Genomic DNA, 20,025 nt, shown 5'->3' on the forward strand with positions numbered 1-20,025 from the left:
AGACCCTCATTGTTATACAAAATTACATATAAGAGGTTGTGAGGTGAATGGGAAAATAAACAAGGAGAGATATGAATTACAGTGGATGGGGTAGAGAGAGAAGATGGGAGGGGAGGGAGGGGGGATGGTAGAGGATAGGAAAGGTAGCAGAATACAACAGTTACTAATAGGGCATTATGTAAAAATGTGGATGTGTAACCGATGTGATTCTGCAATCTCTATTTGGGGTAAAATTGGGAGTTCATAACCAACTTGAATCTAATGTATGAAATATGATATGTCAAGAGCTTTATAATGTTTTGAACAACCAATAAAAAAAAAAAAAAAAAACAGGCTAGGGATGTGGTTCAGTGCTTAAGCTACCTGGTACCAAAAAAAAAAAAAAGAAAGAAAAGAACATTCCATTTTGGGAACTAGACTGGAGGCTACCAGAAGTGAGGAATATCTTATTTTTATGTTGCTTTTAATTTCATTTTACATTATACTAAGTCAAATCTAGAAAATGTTGGCATTTATTGAATAGATCAGTTATTGATTAGGCTCTCATTATTATCTTCAATTATTATTAAAAAGATCAGATGCAAATATTATTAGTTTTATTTCCCACAAAACATAAAATTATTTTAAGATGTTATTAGGCCATATTTTACCATAGTCAATAGTCTTTTTACTAATAGTTTTTACTATTAGTCAATAGTTTTTTACACAATTTTAACTCTAGTTGCTTACAAAGACAGTTATCTCACTAACTGTCACAATTATCTCACACCCACCAAAAAAAAAGCCAATACTGTCAACATTTGCCTTTCTTTACATATGGCTAAAAGAAAATTTTGAGTAAACACCACTGTACGTTAGAAAACATGCATCCTGAGCTAGGACAATTTCTCCCTAGTTAAACCTCTAAGAGTCTGACTAGGGGAAGATATCAAATTCAGTTTAATATCCTGCAAGTGTCAGCAGTCAGAACAAAAGAACTCAGCACAGAAGCTAAATACTGATTTCATTTGTCCTCCTCCTTTCCTGGTTGAACATGGCTGTATGTCCTACAACAAATCTCAAAAGTTATTTTGTACATTAGAGAGTGGAAATAGGCAGAATGGTGCCAAGTACTTATTTTAATGTTTTAATGTCTGCCCTTTCCCTGTGGGGTTTTTAAACAAAGATTCAGTGTTTGAAAATGAAATTTTGTGCCTCATACATTATTTACCTCAGAAATTTTAAATAAATCACTGTATTTTTTATTGTGTGATTTAGTGTACTATAATAACAAGATCTCCTAATTGTAATATTTTATATTTCATGTATAATTTTTTTATAATATTCTTAGAACCACTGGAGAATAGATCATAACATTTCATCTTTGATATCCTGATCATACCTGATTGATACAGGAAAATTTTTCCAGTACTTTCAAAAGCCACATACTTATTTCTTGTTCTCATGGACTCCATGTAGGGAACAGTTAGAAATAATTTTAAACTTCTTGAAAAATATAAAAACTTTCTTTTCTAATATTGGCACCAACTCTTTTAGTACATCAGCTATTCTCTGGCAGAGAGTAGGGAAGTTTTCTTCAGCCACTTGAGAATTATTTCATAAGTGAAACAATAATTTACTTACTACTGCCCCAGTGGTTTAGAAATGTACATTTAGCTTCCAAAATCTTTGGAGAATCTGACAGAATAAAAACAATCCATCCGTTTCATAAACTATGTATTTAAAGATAAAAATAGGGATGCTAAGGTTGCTATCCAGAATGCTCTTACCTCAGCCTCTTCTCAGTGTTGCATAACATATTATAAAAAAAAAAAGTATCACTTGCCTTGAAAAAAAGGTAAGAAAAATATTCCTCCCAAAGACTCTAAATGACAGTGGTTAAAAAGAAAAGGAAGAAATCTCCCAGAAGGGGAAATGAGGATCTGAAACAAACAAACAAAAAAATTGTCCACATTAAAACAGGTTTTTTGAGTGAAATGAGAAAAAAAAAAAAAAAAAAAAAAACTAAGAGAAATGAGACCAGTCAATGCTTAAGAGGAAGAGCTGGACATAAAGCAGTAGTTGTAATTGATGATGTCAGTCCCTGAATTCATTTTCCATTCTTCATGCAAGCACCCAGCCCCAATTTCATTTCCATGTCTGTCTGTACTTTATCCGATAATGGTGAAAACAGTCTGATCTGGCTCATTTGTGTGGACATGCTCCCCAATTTTTACTAAGAAACAGGAGATGGTTACTCTGGAACCTTTTCCATGCCAAAGGAGAAAAAATGACTATTTTTTAGTGGTGCTACATAGGATCCCTAGAAGGTCAGCAGACTTCTTAGGTCTATAGGGCCATAGCCTGGGGGGGAAAAAATTATACTGAAGATCACATCCCAGAGTAAAGGAATAGGAAGAGCTCAAGTATTTAACAATAATATTAAGTCAGTGAAGTAATCAACCCTGGGATTGTCTTAAATCTAGATTTCTAAGATGATAAATTCCTTCTTTAAGCTCTATTCAGTTATTTTTCTATTACTTGACCTACTTACATCAACAGCATTAATCAGAGTGGAAATTCAGAGAAGAATATATATTTTTTTATAGTAATGATTAAAAAGAGGGCTAGGAATATACTGAGTATAGTTAGGAGGAACAAAATTGTAAACTCAGTAATATAGAGACAAACTTAATACACATAAAAACTTATACAGTGAAAAGAAACACAAAGATAATAACAAGGAGAACAAGTAGAAATGTTTTTGCATTATATTATCAAAAAGATATCTTTATTCCTAGGTTTGCTTGGCACTATTTGTAATATTCAAGATGTGGGAGCATCTAAGTTTCCATCATAAATTCATATATACATATGTATTGTAAATTATACATATATACACAGATATGTGTGTATGTACATGTAGGCATACACATACAAACTATGAAATGTTATTTAAGTGTAAAAAGCTGAAATTTTGTTATCTATGACAACATGGATAAGTTTATGAGACTAGAGGATACCATGTTAAGTGAAACAAACCAGTCATAGAAAGACACATACCATCTTTCCACTTTAAAAGTTTATCTTACAAAGGTAGAGAGGAGAATAATGGTTATCAGTATTGTAGGGACAGATTAGGCAAGGCACCAAAGATAGCATAAAACAGTTTTATTTGGCTGTAGCCAGGTTTAGAGGGCAGAGCTTTTACTGTAATCAATCAACCCCCTGAACCCAGAGTTCAGGTAGTTTCAGAATTTTATATCCAGCATGTAAGGGGAGGGGCTCAGAAGTTCCCAGTCTGGAGAAGTTCACATAAAGCAGTTTTTTTTGTTGTTTTGTTTTGTTTTTTGTTTTTTTCCCCACTATTCTGGGCAAGTTAACACTTCAAGGACAACACCTGAGAAGGGAAGAGCTGCTTTTCCCCTTTCTTTCCTCCCCTGCCAGCTGTTACCATGGAGCCCAGTTGGTAACTTCTCTTATCTTAGAAATGTAGACATCTCTGTGAAGCCCCAGCTCAAGGCCAGAGACCTTGTTTACACATTTCTACAAACTACTATACTGGGTACATGTTTGTGAAAAACTAGTAAGGGGGTTGTCCAGCACCTGGAGTGCTGATTTCTTCCCAGCCAGTGGCCAAAGTAAGTAAAGCAGGGCAACATGAAAATTGGAAGTTTATCTACATTGAACTCTTTTGCAGAGACTCTTTTGCTGACAGTCCTAAAATCATCCACAGTGAAGATTTTTGGAGAAGCCTAGCTAAGACTTTTCTGTGGAGAAAGGGGGTGCCAATACACCAGGGGCTGAGAAGGGTGCAGTTAGGTGGTTATGCAATGTTTGGTTAGTGGGTGTAGAGTTATAATTAAGAGAAATAAATTCTAGTGTTTTAATAGGAAGATGTTCAGGGAAGATAACAGTCACTATGCTTAATAACACTATATATTTCAAAATATCTAGAAATAGGATTTTGAATGTTCTCAACACAAGGAAATCATAAATGCTTGAGGTGATATGACGGGTATGCTAATACCCTAATGTGACCAGTATACCCTGTATATATGTATGAAAAATATAACACTACCACACAAACATGTGTAATTATTAAGTGTCAATTTAAGAAAAGAAAAGTACCTATCCTTAAACAATGAGAAAGTGTCCCTGCTTTTGGAAACCCAGCTGTATGTATGTGATAAAGAAGGCTAAGAAATCAAGTTTTTTTTTTTTTTTAAGCTTGGTGATGGATATATGTTTTTTTCCTAAAAAAAATGAGAACTCACAATTTGCAACCTGTCAAAACGTTAAGTAAGAATTTGAAAAGATTAGATAAGTTATTAACTGTAGATGAGCCCACTGTGCTCAAAAATAACAACCTCCTTGAGGAAAAAAAACAGTCCTTGTCTTTAGATGCTTCTCAATTGTCAAATGCATGGAAATTCTGAAACCATCTCAGTCCTTGAATCCGAAGGTAGTTATTGGTGGTTGGAGGCGCTATTTGAGGGCCTAATTTTCCCACAATATAGGCTGAAAAGGTTAAAAGCAAAATAACTCTAACAATTCTACTTATTTCATACTGCAAGTAATTTTGTAAGCAAAGTTTTCAACTTGGAACCTGGTTTTGTAAAAATGGTCCCTTCACCTTCTGAATATAGCCCTCATTACTCTAAAGTTTATTAAAAAAAAAAAAAAAGGTTTTTTTTTTCTCTTGTCTCTCCCTCCCCCACCCAACAAGATTAGAGAGACAGTGTTCCCTTTTCCCCTAGTTAACTACCCTTGAACACACCCACTACAGGGAGGAGATGACTGCTGAGGATCTGGGAAGTGAATATCTCCCAAATTAACAAGTGAATTCTAACACACCAACTGGGAGCCCTGGGACCCTCTACCAGAGCACACCTGGAATGTGAAGAGTTCCTTTAATACTCCCTCCCCCATCCCTGTCCTTCCTGAAGGGCAGAGTCATAGCCTTTGGAACAGGAGTCCCCTGTGTTTCTCCTTTGCTAGCAAAGCGATAAACCATCATTTTCCTTTTTCTCAAAAACCATGCCCTCATTATGAAATTGGCATTAATTGGCATTGGGGACAAGGACCAAACTTTCGGTTATAGGTTGGTCTGAGAGCCACCTATACAGGTGAGAAAACTGCTATCTTCCCTGAACATCTCCCTGTTAAAAGCTTTTCCTGTACCATAGACAATTCTGCTTCATTTTCCAGCTTCCTACATTTAAACAGCATCTCAGAGGAGAATTTCATCAGTCAGACATGCTCCTTGTTTGCTGTTCACTTTGATTTTATCTTTAATTCCATAGCCATGATTAGTTTCACCAACATAGGAGATGCAGGAGGGTGATGGGAAGAGGTCTTTTAACTATTAAATATTGCCAGTTACTCCCCTATGAATTCAGCTTCTGAGGCTTGAGCTTCACTCTCCTGGAAGACAGCCTCCTCTTTTAGAAAACAAAGACAATGAATGCACTTTCCTCCTATAGATGGGGGTTCACAGACTCACAAATAAATCTTCCACTTTATGCAAGTCAAATTATGTCCTGCATAGAACAAAGGTATGCGCGTTATACTTGGAAAACAGTAACTTTCTATTGTTTTACTTAACATGGGGGAATTTCCTTCCTCCATCAATTTAGCCTTCTCACATAAATTTAATTGTACCTGAGATCTATAACAAGTCCCCCCAAAATATATTTCTCCGAATTTTTCAACTCTGCCTTCAATATCTTCATCAAAATATCTATTTAATTTTACTCTGCTTTCCTAATAATTACCTGGCTTATGATTACTTGGGCCTGAGAAACCAACCTCTACCTCAGAGCAAAGCCTGTCCAAGGAAGGGGGCAGGACCCTTGTCCTTGGAAAGACCCACAGAGCACTCCTAGGCACATGCCCACCCTGTCGAATTGTTTATCTACAAATAATAGGAGAGCTCTGTGGAGCCAGGTGTCCCTGACTCAGTCAGGCTAGGTAAGGACCCATAGCAACCCCTTAGCAACCACCAATCAGCATGAAACAGGGAAAATAACTGGGATGCCAGATGACTCTTCCAGTAGTTTATGGTGGTTGATAACATGTTGGGAAATCATGTAGTTTAGCACATACTCCCCTAGTGGCTTTAACCAATCAGTTCAAACGAATCCCCTTCTTGTACTAACCAATCACCCTTACCCAACTAGTTCTCGCCAGTGAATGTGCTAATCATGTTTTAGAGTTGTTTTATGATTTTCCCTCGGTGTGTGATGATTTGCTAAGAGATGCTATGATATATGTGAAGTCCCTGCCTTCCCCAAAGAGTATAAAACTGCTGCAAACCCTGGCCTTAGGGCCTCTCAGCGTCACATCACCAGTTGCCGTGTGTGCACGGAGGACTGAGCTAGCTCGCAAGGAACACCTCTTTGCTGCTTACATTCATCTTGGTCTCTGGTGGTCCTTTGGGGGTCCTGATTTCGAGCATAACAGTGCCCTTTCTTTCAATATTATTATAACAATTTTATATTCATGGTCAAAGGCACTCTTGTCTCAAATCCAGTGTGAGGGTTTTAATTTAATAGAAAGCTGAGGGCTACATCTTAGAACCAGATTCATGTTGAGCACCACTCTTGACTATAGTCACAACCTTCATTAGACCCAGATACTACATAGTTTACTATTGAAGCAATGTCATGTTCAAAAATGTAGTTAACAGACAAAGGTAACTAAGAAGAAATTTTATTCTTTACCTGTATCTTTTGAAAAATATTGAAGTTCATCCAAATGTGTATTTTACAAACTGAAATGTTAAAATAGCGTTTGTTTGGTTACTCTCATCACTCTTTGGTGGGGTTCAGTCCCTGCTACTCTGAAAGATGGCATGTTAGTAATTGAGAAAACAGCAGAAACAAACAGGCAGGTGACTTAGTCACCTTCTTTAACCCTTTTCCCTTGGAGCAGGCCAAAAACAAATTCTCTGAGTTTGTTGTGACAAAGGTCCTAAGGCTTGTTTTCGTTCTTTCTTTTTGTTTCTATTGGTTCTATTTAGTTATACATGTCAGGAGAATTCATTTTGACATAATCATAAAAACATGGAATATATCTTGTTCTTATTCAGGTCCTAAGGCTTTCATGTCAGAGGTGCCCACACTGCACTGGGAAGAAAGGAACACCTGTATCTCTGAAAATACAGGGACACATCCAATCAGGACAAACAGGCTTGCTAAATCACCCCTACCTGTTTATGACCCCTGGATCTCACCCCTTTTGTCCAGACTTCTCTATAACCACCCACTTCTTCATTAAACTTAGCATAAAAATACACATTTCCTTGTTTCGTTGGGGTTTCATTTCTGAAGCCTCTTGTGTCATGTAAAACTTGACAATAAATATATTTGTTTGTTCTTCTCCTCCTAATGTCTTTGTTTATTATTTTTATTTTTTATAGATGTCTCAGGCATGAACCTAGCCTTAGACAAGAGAGGTCCTTGCTCTCCTGTATGCTCATACCCACAGTGGCCATGAACTTCTCTCCTCCAACACCCTATACAAATTTCATCTTCATTTCTAGGCTATACCCTCATTTATTTTTTCTTATTTCCTCTACTCTTCTCCATTACTTTATCATATGCTAAATTTAGACTATATAAAATAAACCTTTGGAAAGCTTGTAGGAGGAAGGGAAAGGAGATGAAATATGGTTATCCCTGATGGGGTAAGACATTAGTCTCATCACTCTACTCATAATGGTGTCATAACTATCAAAAATATTAGTACTTACTTGAAGCAATATGGAGGAAAAACACTTTCATAGTCTACAACTGAGAACTATTAAAACATTTCAAGGGTTTGACCTTTTTAATCCTCCCAAAGCCCTGCAGGCTGTGAATCATTATTCACATTTTGGTGGTGAGAAAACAAAGGTCCAAAGAAGCATCACACAATTTGTAGCTGGTGAAGTCAAAATTTGATTTCAGGGAGAGTGATGCTAGTACCAAGCTCTTAACCATGAAAAAGACAGAAACAATAGTTTTGATGCTGGTTGGACTATCTTTATGCCACCTTCCAACAGCAATGATTCCATAGAAAGTATTTCTGAAAAATTTTCAAGGAGCCATTGTAAGGAAATATTGCAAACACTTTGAAAAAAGGAAGAAAATCTCAATAACTACCTCCAGCAAAAATAGCCTGAGTTAATGAGTCAACATCAACATCTGAAAATTTAAGAAAATGTACAAACAAGTTTCACTAAACAAACAAACAAACCTTTCTTGACCAATTTGGATTAGAGCCTGGGTCAAGACAGAATAAGAGCCCAAAGAAAAATTGTACTCACTATCTAAACTGGAATGAACGAAAAGCAAAGAAGACATTTAGAAAAATAATAATGTTCATTCCATAACGTAACAAAGGAAATACGAGGTTAAGAAAAGTCAAGTTAAAAATATGGTTAAATGAATGTTATTATTTCAATGCAGTCTTTTGGGAAGTGAGGCAAATCTCCTTCCATTGGCAAACCTATTAAAGTCAAGCTGAGAGTTAGGTCAGATGGTCAGTGCATTCTGATATTTTTAAACTGAATTTCAGCAGACAAGTGATAAACAGGCAGGTGTGTATGTCACCTTGCACAATTAGAAAAAAGTAGGAGAAGTTTTAGTGCTGGGACATTTCCCCTTTGGTAGTTAATGTGGGTGTATTCTATCCAAACTGTCCGCATTACTCTGAAGCAAGCCCAAGTTAAAGGAAAGCTAAAGAAAACAAAACAAAACAAAAACTGTTACTTTCCTAGATAGCATCACATTAATCTTAGCCAAATTTCCATCAAGAAAATAGTAGAATATAGCTGAAAATATTCTATTGCACAGAGACCTATATTTTAAAAGAGCAGAGCTTATGCTTCTCTGATATCTACACTTCGTGATTGAAAAACTGTGCTAGAGAGATATAGCAAACAAAAAATTCCAAAGAACCTATTGTGATAAATGATACATGACAAAATTACACTTAAACAGTTACTAGGCCCAAAGGAATCCAGTGGAGAATAAGTGCAAACAAAGTGGGGGTTTTCTACTCCTAATTTTCGTTGACAAAAATGACAAAATATAGTTATTTCACATAAAGACAGGGAGAAATAGGAAACCTGAAAACATAAAATATGTTGTTCATAGAGAGAGATGAGGTTCACATATATTTCAGATTGGCAGTTTTATTTGGAAGGAATCTCTAGATCTTTGCTTTCAAAAACCAGAACTGTTAAGAGTAGTAGTATAAAGAGGAGAAGCACAGTAGCTTTACCTCTTAACATTTTGGACAGGCAAAACTGTCTAAAGACTAATTTGAAATTCAGTTAGTACATCCTGGGAAAAACATGCAAGCAAATATATCTCTAAATGGGATGCCAAAAGAATGTTGTTAACACATTTGTAAATTTCCAATTCTTTCTTACTACCCTTATCCAACCACCCAAACAAATCAGTTTAAATACAACTTCTTTTACTAATGTCTTTTGAAGCATCGCTGCAGTCAAGTAACCATCTGCCACAAATACAAATAGAGCTACATTCAAGAATTATATTACACAGCCTCCCTAGCAAAGTTCTCAATGTGCAAGCTGTTCTTGTCAAAATCAGAACCATTGTGATGATGCATCTTAATATTCAATCAGACTTTAAGTAAAGAGTGACAAAAGTCCACATATGGATGACAGCTGTTTCTTCAGTAAATATTTTCCCATTTATTGAGTGGAGGCTTATGGCAGTTTAAGATATGTTCCATCAGACATTTCAGCTTGAACTGCCTGAGGACTATTAAAACAATAACAAGAATAAAAAGTTCAGTTTTTTTTTTTAAATCTTTGCTATAATTTACATCTTCAAAAATAACTATTCCTTCAGATAGAGTGGCAGACAATGTCATTGCTGGACAGAATCCCTGCCTAATTCTGACTGACATAAAAACGGAAGTTAATGGACTCCAAACCTTTGTATTCCTCACACTTAAATATTACACTATGTCTGTAAAATAAAGGCATAATTCCACTATTGATTTGACTTTCTACCCATAAGAACAAAGTTGATGGGAAGTTAAACACTTTAGGACTGTATTTTGATGAATTGTGAAATATTAAAAAGGATGAATGAGTCTATTATCAAATAGAAGGTCATAGAGTATAAGGCCTTCTTTTTAACCAATAAACTAGTTTGAAAATTAAAAAAAAAAAAAACTTTAAGAAAAATGAAGATGGATTCTGATGCATAATAACTGCATAATAATATTGGGTTTACATATCCATCATTATAGAAAAAAAGTTATACTATGACAAAAAATATCCCTATTTCTTCAGTAATACAGGTGAAAGTATATTGTCCTCCTTTTATAAATGCTAAATGTCATGCTGAACCTAAGTGTGTTAACAGTGCACCTTTCGAGTAGCATTTGTGAAACTTGCTAACTACAAGGTCCTTTGCTAAGTCTCAACACAGCTCATCTCTTTAACCTAAAACTATCCTGAGGCTCTTGTCTGGTGATAAAGCAATTCATAGGAGGTTAGAAGGTTGTGTGTGTCTTAGGTTAGGCCTGTAATATTGATCTGCTAAGAAAACAGTATTCCCAGCTTCTGAATTGTGACTTATAGCTTTCTTTTCCTTCCTGCAATACAGATGTAAAAATCAACAATTTTCTTTTAAAATTTTGAGCCTGTAGTCTTATCATTCTCCACAACTCTTGTCAGACTTTGATCATTTTTTTCTCAGGGGAAACTTTCACAGACCAAACATGATAAAGAAGAATTTCTTACCCTGCTATGGGATCTACTGCTATTGCCTTAGGATTATGAAGCTCCAGATCAATCAGGGTGACACACACAGATCCATTATAATTACAAACAAAGATCCGGTCACTGACATGGTCCACAAAATAGAGATTTCTGGTGAGCCAATCAATCGCCATTTGTTCCACATCTGAAAAACATATACATAAAACCATTGAATCATAGGAGCATACCTAGCATCATAAGCCAAAGAGTACATATGTCTGCCATCACAGAGGACATTTCAAAAGTACAGGAACTTTTATGGTAAGAAATTACAAAGAAAATCTCTTGCTATGTCAAAATGAGTGACTTGATTATATAAAATAATGATTGCTTCTTCATACCTTCTCATTATATAAAGATTGGAGATAGGCCACTCAAATGGAAAAAGGGATTTCTGAATATAGGTTTTTAAAATATAAACTTTCCTTTACTTTTTGCATTTGTCCAACTAGTTCATTTAATCCAATGAACACAACAGGTTCAATGGCACAAATAAAAACTATAGTGATACGAGAAGTAAATAACTTTTATGAACTTAAGGCAAATCCTGGTTTTCAGATCCATATTATTTTAAAAACAAAAAAAGAAACATATGGAGAAGGTGAGAAGACAGAGCTATAAAATGTTTATTTACAAAAAGTATGAAAAACTTGGAAATAAAGAAAATGAAGGGGTGACAGTCTTTTTCCAATGATGTACTTATTTATGCACTGTGAAAAAGACCTGGTCAAGGACGGATTCAAGAGATGAATGGAATATCCCATATCTACACTGTTTAATAAAGTAGGTGCTACCACACATGTCTATTGAGCATTTAACATGTGGCTACTATGACTGAGAAATGGAATCTTTAATGTATTATATTTTTATTAATTTCAATTTAAATTCAAATTGCATGGGTAGCTGATGGCTTCTGTGAATAGCACAGCTCTCGAATAATGTACCTGTTTGATTTAAGCATTGTTTATTTGATCAAACTTATACGCTGTGAAAGTGCATGCTAATTTGTTGATAGTTAACTGGTAAAAAAATAAAAAGAGAAGAACCCAAAAGAGTATGATTTTATTACCTCATGAGGCGTGAAGCAATTTTTATCTAATTTATAAATTTCATATAAACATTATTCTTTAAACTGCTATCCATATCCAGATATCCAATTTCAGTAATGCTATTAGACCAGCAATACTGGTCTGGTTCCTTCAATAATGCCATATATCCATTTCTGGCCCATGTTCATTATTTTTTTTACGAATGCCATGCTTTTGATTTTTAAAAATTGTAGTAGTCCCTCCCTATTCATAAGATATATATTCAGGAACACTTAGTAGATGACTGAAACTATTAGTAGTACCAAAAATCTAGGCATACTGTATTTTTCCCATATATACACACTTATAATAAATTTTATTTATAAATTAAGCATAGCAATGTGATGGACATCATTATTCTAAGTACATATATGAAGACATGAATGATGTGACTCTACTTTGTGTATAACCAGAGACATGAAAAATTGTGCTCTAGATGTGTAATATGAATTGAAAGGCACTCTGCTGTCATATAACAAATTAGAATAAATAAAAAATAAATTAAGCATAGTAAGAAAAGCAATAATAAAATATAGCAATGAAATTTTACATTGCATTTATATAAATGTGTTATCATGGTCTCTTTCCTCCTTTCTCTCTCTAAATATCTTATTCTACTCTGATGACCACAATTAACCATAAGTAATGGAAACCACAGAAATCAAAACTGAGGATAAGGAGAAGCTTCTATATACTTTTGATAGGTAATAGACATGAGTGGAAGGAACATGAAGCCAAGGGGATAATTCGATTGACTGAACCTATGCTAGCTCTCTATACATGTTTTTTTTTTGTTTGTTTGTTTCATTTTGGTTTTTTTAAAGCAATTTACGCAAGACAATTCTGGCCTTTCTCAAGCTTAAATAAATAGAATATATTACAACTTATGATAAGCAACTTGGGTTATTGGGGTTAAGGAATACATGTGCAAAGTCTCTCTATATAGAACGAAACACAAATTACCCTGACTTATGACCAGCAAGGATAAAAAGGGCCATCTGTGACCTTTACATAGACCAATGATTCTAAAACTCAGGGAAGCAAAACAATTAAAAGCAAAGCCTACAAACTACAAAATCTGTAAGAACAAGTTCCATTTAGAAACAGTATACATGGATCTTTAGATCTTTAACAGATTATTTTACTCTTCCTGTAATTGTAAATTTTCTCCACATTCTGCCTCTACCACGGGTTTTTCTTGGGTACTTATGGAGAGAAACCTGAGCAGTAGGGATTTAGGTATCCAATACTATTATCCAGCAGTCATTTAAGGAGGTGGACAGGATTCTTCAAAGACTTTTCATTAAACCTCAGTAAAAGCTGGGACACAAAGAAGAAGGTTGTCAATCACTTCTGTGAGACAATGCACTCTCCTTTTTGAAAATGTTTCCTCTTTCCTTCCTAATACACTTTGTTATACTTTTACTATGTCTTATGTCTTGCTTGAAATCTCTTGTGAGAACACAAGAGTAGAGAGACAAGTGTAATCCCTGCTAACACTTTGATATTTCCTTGCTTGGATTCTGTATAGACCTTAATTGACTAAAGAGAATGACAGAATTCATAACAGCCTTTTCTAACATTGGGCACATTGGAATACTGAATATTTTAAGCTGAATGAAGCTGAGAAAGAGCAAGTGTAAGAAAGGCTCTCTGACCTCCCTTCTGCACCCTGAAGCAGGTCATTAAAACCTCATGTGAGAGATAGCATCCCTACTCCCAATGGAGAACAACACCCTTAATCCCAAAGTCAAAAGGACACTGAGAAGAATTCGACTAAGCAAACCTTGCTAAATTTATCCCAGTTGATTATCCTTACCTCATACCCATGTCCCACCATGTTTTTCTGTGACTTTTTATGCTTCATTGAACCTAGTATAAATATACTCACATCTAATCATTTTAGCAGGTTTTCATTTCTTACAAAGACTCCCCTATCACATAAAGCTTACACTACATAAACATGTTTCTCTATCCTTTTTAGTCAAATTTGCAGGATACCAGCTGGAGAAACAAACATGGGTACAGAATTTTTTTCTCCCCTCTGGAAGAGTGAATTTCTTTAATCTGAATCTAAACATTTTTCCTACTCTCAGCCTCAAAATATTTCCTCAGTAACATGCTGCTTCAGTGAACAATGATCTCTCAACAGAGAGACAAACATAATCATATATGCCAGCATTACCATTCATAATGGTATACTGTCAAAACAAGGTAGAGAAAGTGGCAACTTTGTGGGACATTCTGTCATGTCCTATAAGGATAAGCAGAAAGCAAATATTGCAATTCATTGGACACAGATTTTTTTAGGTCATCTATTATACTTTCATTCCTGAATTATGTAGCTTTCTATGAAAACATAAATATTTAAATGTTACCCAAACTGCAAGGAGATTTTTATCAGCCAACTCAGCAATCAGGATTTTTAAAAGTCTGAATTATTTGTCTCCTCAAAAGTTGGAAAAGCATGCTTTGTTTTGCTTTTGAATCTTTTTTTACATTATTATATCAGCAAGGGCTCAGAACTCACTGCTTTAAATGCCATTTCAAATACCTTGGGTTTAGGTCAAGTATATGCCAGTGTACATTCAAGGCCCCATCCCTCATGCTGAGCCTGCAGTTGCTATAGTCTGAGCAATTGTAATTTCAGACAAAAGAGCTGTTTGACAGCATTCCTACCTTCTTTCAATTCTTTATCATTTCAGAAAGATTCTCTGCTACTAAAACAATAGGAATCCTTAACAGCAGTCCACATTTGAAGCAGTGAGAGCAGTGAGGTCTCACTGAAGAGATTAATTAGTCAAACACTTAGTAATCTTGGGGAATTGGTTTTGTTTCTTTTTCTTACAATTGAAGTTTCTGTCTTTAATGTAATTTGTATTAAGATTGGAAAGATTAGGCAATTAGACATACAGTTCAAGCAAGCAAGCCAAGAAATAAACAGATACAGATAATGTTGGTGCTCAGAAAATGATACTTCAAAATCTGGTGTACTGTGAACCAAGGAGATTAGAAGGCATCAGAAGCAAAATCTCTTCACATTTCTCCTTCCCTCTTGATTCTTTTTCCCTCTTTCCAAAAATGAACCATAGAAACTACAATTTCTCTTTTCCAAGGAGGAGCAGAGAAACCTGAAATTCTTTTTCCCCAAAGTAAGCCATAATACCTAGATTTATTATTCTAAACTTCTCCCAGCTTTCACTGGAGTATCTGGTCATAAAGAAATTCTCTTACCCATATTACTGACAGTAGGTGGTAAGACCTTTATTCCAGAGTGGTCCTGGCTCTACATGAAGGAGTAAGCCTTGCTGGATTCTCTCCTCAAACTATTACCATTTTATCATGCCCTTTTTGTCCAATCACTTTCCTACATGGATGGTCCATTCCTCATGAATAAATGAAGTATATCCATAAACAGTTTTCTCATGGAAAATTTTGATTAAATAAAATTACTTTGCTTTCCTCTTATTAACTTGTCTTTTGCTATAAAATCCACTATGACTCTTGTGAAGGGTGATGATACTTATTACCCCTCCTGATCCCTACAACAGAAACAGGCAGGCAGGTAGGTAGATATAAGTGGATATAGATAGATAGAATTGGACAAATTTAACAATAATTGAAATAGACTGAATGTGTCCCCTCCCCTCTTGAATTAACAGCAACTTCTGCTGAGAGAAGAAAGCTAAAGGGCCTGTGACCCTCACCCCTACTACCTTAACAGGCACTAAAACAGACAGAGCGAAGATGGCCCCTGTCCTGGCCTAACACAGGCTAACTAAATCTGTATATGTCCATTTCCCAACTTTTGTTTTACTAACCTGCAACTGCTTCTTCTTCCTATAAAATTTTGCTCAATTTTAGGAATTTCAGAGGTGGAACTTTTGAAACAAATTTCTTCCAACTTCCTTTAAAGCTGTCTTTATATAAAACCTATTTTTCTATCAATTTGACTATTTCTGGAGTAGGGAGCATATGATCTAGGCTCTTCCCTCCAAGGTGGTTTTAGAGCAGCTTCTGGGAACACCACTGAATACTTCCCAAAGCATAAGCTTTTATTCTCATCAGCATGGCATTGAAGATTTTTATATGTCTGAATTTTTTTTCTATATCAAGAATTCTGGAAGTGATCTGAGCATTGTAGAAGACAGATGGCTTTTCTAGACAACATATTGATTATTTCGTCTTTATTTGTTGAAATATAACAAAATCCTTAGGAGATTATTGAAGATAACCATAATCATTTTATGATGTTGCTAAAACAAAAAACTTAATACTTTGCTATTACTTTACTATTACTAGAACAGAGGGGTTTTTTTTTAAGAGAGAGAGAGAATTTTAATATTTATTATTTTTTAGTTTTCAGAAGACACAACATCTTTGTTTGTATGTGGTGCTGAGGATCGAACCCGGGCCACACGCATGCCAGGCAAGCACGCTACCACTTGAGCACACCCCAGCCCCAGAACAGAGTTTTAAATGTCTTTCTGTTAATGCATTTTCCTAGTTGCTTTTTATTCTTTCTTCAACCAAAGGTCCCCTGGATTTTGCTCCTTGTTTCTTTGAAATGACTGTTCCTTTGGTCACTCAGAATTTCTTATTTACCAAAAGTTATTGAGATTTTCTTTTTCATTTTTAAAATATTTGAAAATATAGACCACTCACCTTCTAAAATAAAATTTAGTCTAATATGCATATTGGCAAAAAGTAAGATGATATATAAAGGAATACTGAAAGTATTTCAAAACCTGGAAAGAACTATATAAATGTAAGAAATAATTAACAATCTTAAAAAAAATTATTCATCAGATTTAACAACTTAAAGTTGTATTCAGTGGAAATTAATTGAAATAAAATTCAAGGGAAAAATAACAAGAAAAAGTAATGAATTCTTATATTTCAAAATTGACTGATACATCAGATTTTTTTATTATGCCATAAAGCAAGTAATTAATTGCCAGAGTTGATGAGTGTAGATCCTAAACATTTTTAAATTCACTAAAAAGCAATATATACAGTTATGGATTAAACTTTGTACTCCCCAGATTTCTATGTTGCAACCTTAACCCCCAGAACCTCAAAATGTGATTTTACTGGAAGATAAGGTCTTTAAATAGGTGATTAAGTTAAAAAGAGGTCATTAGTTTCATGCCTGATCAAATCTGACTTGTGTCCTCATGGGACAAGATAAGAACATTCAGGGAGATACCAAAGATGCATGTGCAAGGAAAAGACTATACAGGACATATAAGAAGGTGGCAAGGTGACCACTGGGAAAAGAGTACTCAGGGGAATTCAACCTTGTGGGCATTTTTGTCTTGGATTCCCGACCTCTAAAAATGTACAAATCAATGTTTTTTGTTTTTCTTTATTCTAGCCACAATCAGTGTTTCGTTAAGACAGCTCTAGCAAACCAATAAATGTACTTAAGAATTATTTAAAAGAGTGGTCCCTGCCTCAAAATTATTGAGAATTAAACTTCAATTTCTTAAAGAAAAAATATAAATTGGATATCTGTGATTTTAATGTCATTCTAGACCATTGTCTAATAAGAGCTCAGCAAAACTAGCTAATTCTTCTGGGAAATAAATCTTTGATTGACTTATAACTTAATATTGATTATTAAGCACATTCTCTAAGAATTTAGATATTACTTTATAGATTGATAAGTAAATTATAAACATTTCCCATCAGGTAGGAGACATTAAATTAATGCTTACAATTGTATTATTCTTGATACCTGTGTATTATATATTTGCATAAATTGTGTTTTTAACTTTTTGGAAATTATATATCAACAAAGATCAGTATTTGATTTCTTCTTTAACTGTTTGATATGTGATCTTCAACTAGCCACAAATGGTTACTTAAATGTCCATAAGGATCAAAAAGATAACATAAATAACCCAAAGTTGCTAATAGGGACTATATCAACTCTAGACAAATGCTAGAAATTATACACCTAACAAGTCAGGCTCATCTTCATCTACTTGTTTTGATAGAAAAATGATTCATTATTTCAGAGAAGCTGAAAATATGGATTTTGGATTTCAGCTAAAATCTTCCAAGTTTTTATATGTTCAACTAACTTTCAAAGCTATAAAAAAACATATATATCAAGCAAAAACTATCTAAAACAACATTGGATTAGAGTTCCCTTGTATGATTATAGTAAAATTGATTACAATATAATTAAAGCAAACACTATATTATTAATTCAACTTAGCCTTTTTATTAGAATATATTTTTGAAAAGAACACTAACATTTAAAAGCTATTTTCCTGATTTAAACAACCAAAATATTCAGTTTAAGAAGGGCTAAGTGCGTTAAGTCAGAAAATAAGCAACAAGAACACAGCAAGATGACCTCCAGTAGGTGTTGCATAGGTATCAGTTGCCTCCCAATGAGAAATAAGAGACTGCCCTTTAGTTTACAACTTTGTGAAAGCTTGACATCCATGTGTCCTAGAAAATACTGCAGAACTAAGTAAAGAAATTAAATGTTAATCAATGATAATATAGGCACTCAGTAGCTTTCATGTTTTAAAAATATATCCATAGGTTATTTGAAACACCTCCTTTCAAGAGGCAGTGATTGATCCTTTTTATTAGTGTGCACTAAACTTGGTGACTCCCCTTCTATCAAACACAATATTACAGAAACAATAAAGTGGAAGTATTAGTCACAAATGGCATGGTAACTTCCATTTTTTTCTCCCCGGGACCAGCTGCCATACTATGAGATACTGTGCAGAGGTCCTTGGTTCAAGAAACTGAACATCCTACCAACAGTCACAGGAGAAGCCAGGAAGGCAAACTAGCAGTCCAGTTAAGGCCCCAGATGCCCGTGTTCCTGGACTACATCGTGATTGTAGCCTCATAACAGAAACTGTAAATAGAACCACATAACTGGGTCACTCCTGAATTTCTGACCAATAGAAATTTCAAGATAATAGATGTTTACTGTTTTAAAACCAATAAATTTGGCATACTTTGTTATGCAGTAATACATAGCTCATTAATTTGTTGAATCTGTGTAGTTTTAAAGTCAAATTTTGTTGACTTCTCAGCAATTGGATCTCATTTTTAGACCTGTATCTATACTAGACCTATAACTAGACTACCTATATCAATAACTGTTTAAATTGACCTAGTCATAGTATGGCAGTAATGCTGAAAACAGAGGATATTCCAGAAATGCTCATAAATAAAACTAAAAATGTAAAGACAGGCAATCTTTCTTGAAAATTACTGTTTTCTTTTTTAAAATATATGGTTTTTATACCCAAACTATTGCATTTGGGTACCTCTATACATGCTACACATGCATCCTTTATCTTGTGTTATTTTCAAGAATATCAGAGTCAGATGGCATTAGTGTTATGAAGAAAATAAAACAGGATAACTGAGAGAGTGACTGGTCAGAGAAAGCATCTCGAGAGGGTTGGTATTTGAACTGAGAATGACAAGAAAATGCTAGCCATGTGGAGATTTGAGTCTAGGGCCTACCAAGCAGACATGAGAATGCCATATTCTAAAATAGGAGAGCCTGGTGGAAGGAGCTATATCGTAGTTAAAATGTGAGTGAGTTAGGGATGAAACAGCAGACATCGGAAGGAAGGGGCATATAATCCATGGTAAGATGACGGGTTTTATTCTAATTACATCATAAAATCAGGAAATTACTTTGCCTCAAACATAATTTTTATTTGTATCATGCAGTAAATGTGCATGATATAAAAAGTAAAAAACCTCAAGGAGACTTAAGGTAAAATATAGGAGTTTTCATTCCAACCCTCTTTATTTACCTCCAGTTGTTTTAGCTATTTTAATTGTATATATTTATTCCATAATTCTACACAACTGGTTTCTACTATTATTTTTAAGTTTTAAGAATTTGTGAATTGGAGAAGGGGCGGAGCGGAGCCGCCACCCGTGCCCGCAAGGTGGGCAGACCCGCGACCCAGTGGTACACGGGCGTGGTAGGAAGGGCAGGGCAGAGCCGCCGCCCGCACTTGCAAGGTAAGCAGACCTGTGACAGACTGGCGGGTCAGGCCCAGCGGCCTGCCAGCGTGGTACACACGTCACCCCAACTGGAGTAGGGGCAGAGCAGATCCTTCGCCCACGCCCGGATCAGGCCCTGCCGGTGTGGTGGTCACGTGACCCCAA

At 35.1% G+C, this 20,025-nt stretch overlaps 1 protein-coding gene across 1 annotated transcript in view; it reads right to left on the bottom strand.

Annotated features, from left to right (window-relative positions):
* Lrp1b (LDL receptor related protein 1B) overlaps positions 1-20,025 on the bottom strand; it is a 1,807,788-nt gene that overhangs the window by 934,097 nt on the left and 853,666 nt on the right. The window contains exon 7 of the mRNA XM_015479144.2: positions 10,751-10,913. Within this exon, the coding sequence (XP_015334630.1) occupies positions 10,751-10,913 (163 nt within the window). The remainder of the gene's footprint in view (positions 1-10,750; positions 10,914-20,025) is intronic.

This window comes from Marmota marmota, unplaced genomic scaffold, assembly GCF_001458135.2.
Source record: "Marmota marmota marmota unplaced genomic scaffold, marMar, whole genome shotgun sequence".
Lineage (NCBI taxonomy): Eukaryota > Metazoa > Chordata > Mammalia > Rodentia > Sciuridae > Marmota > Marmota marmota.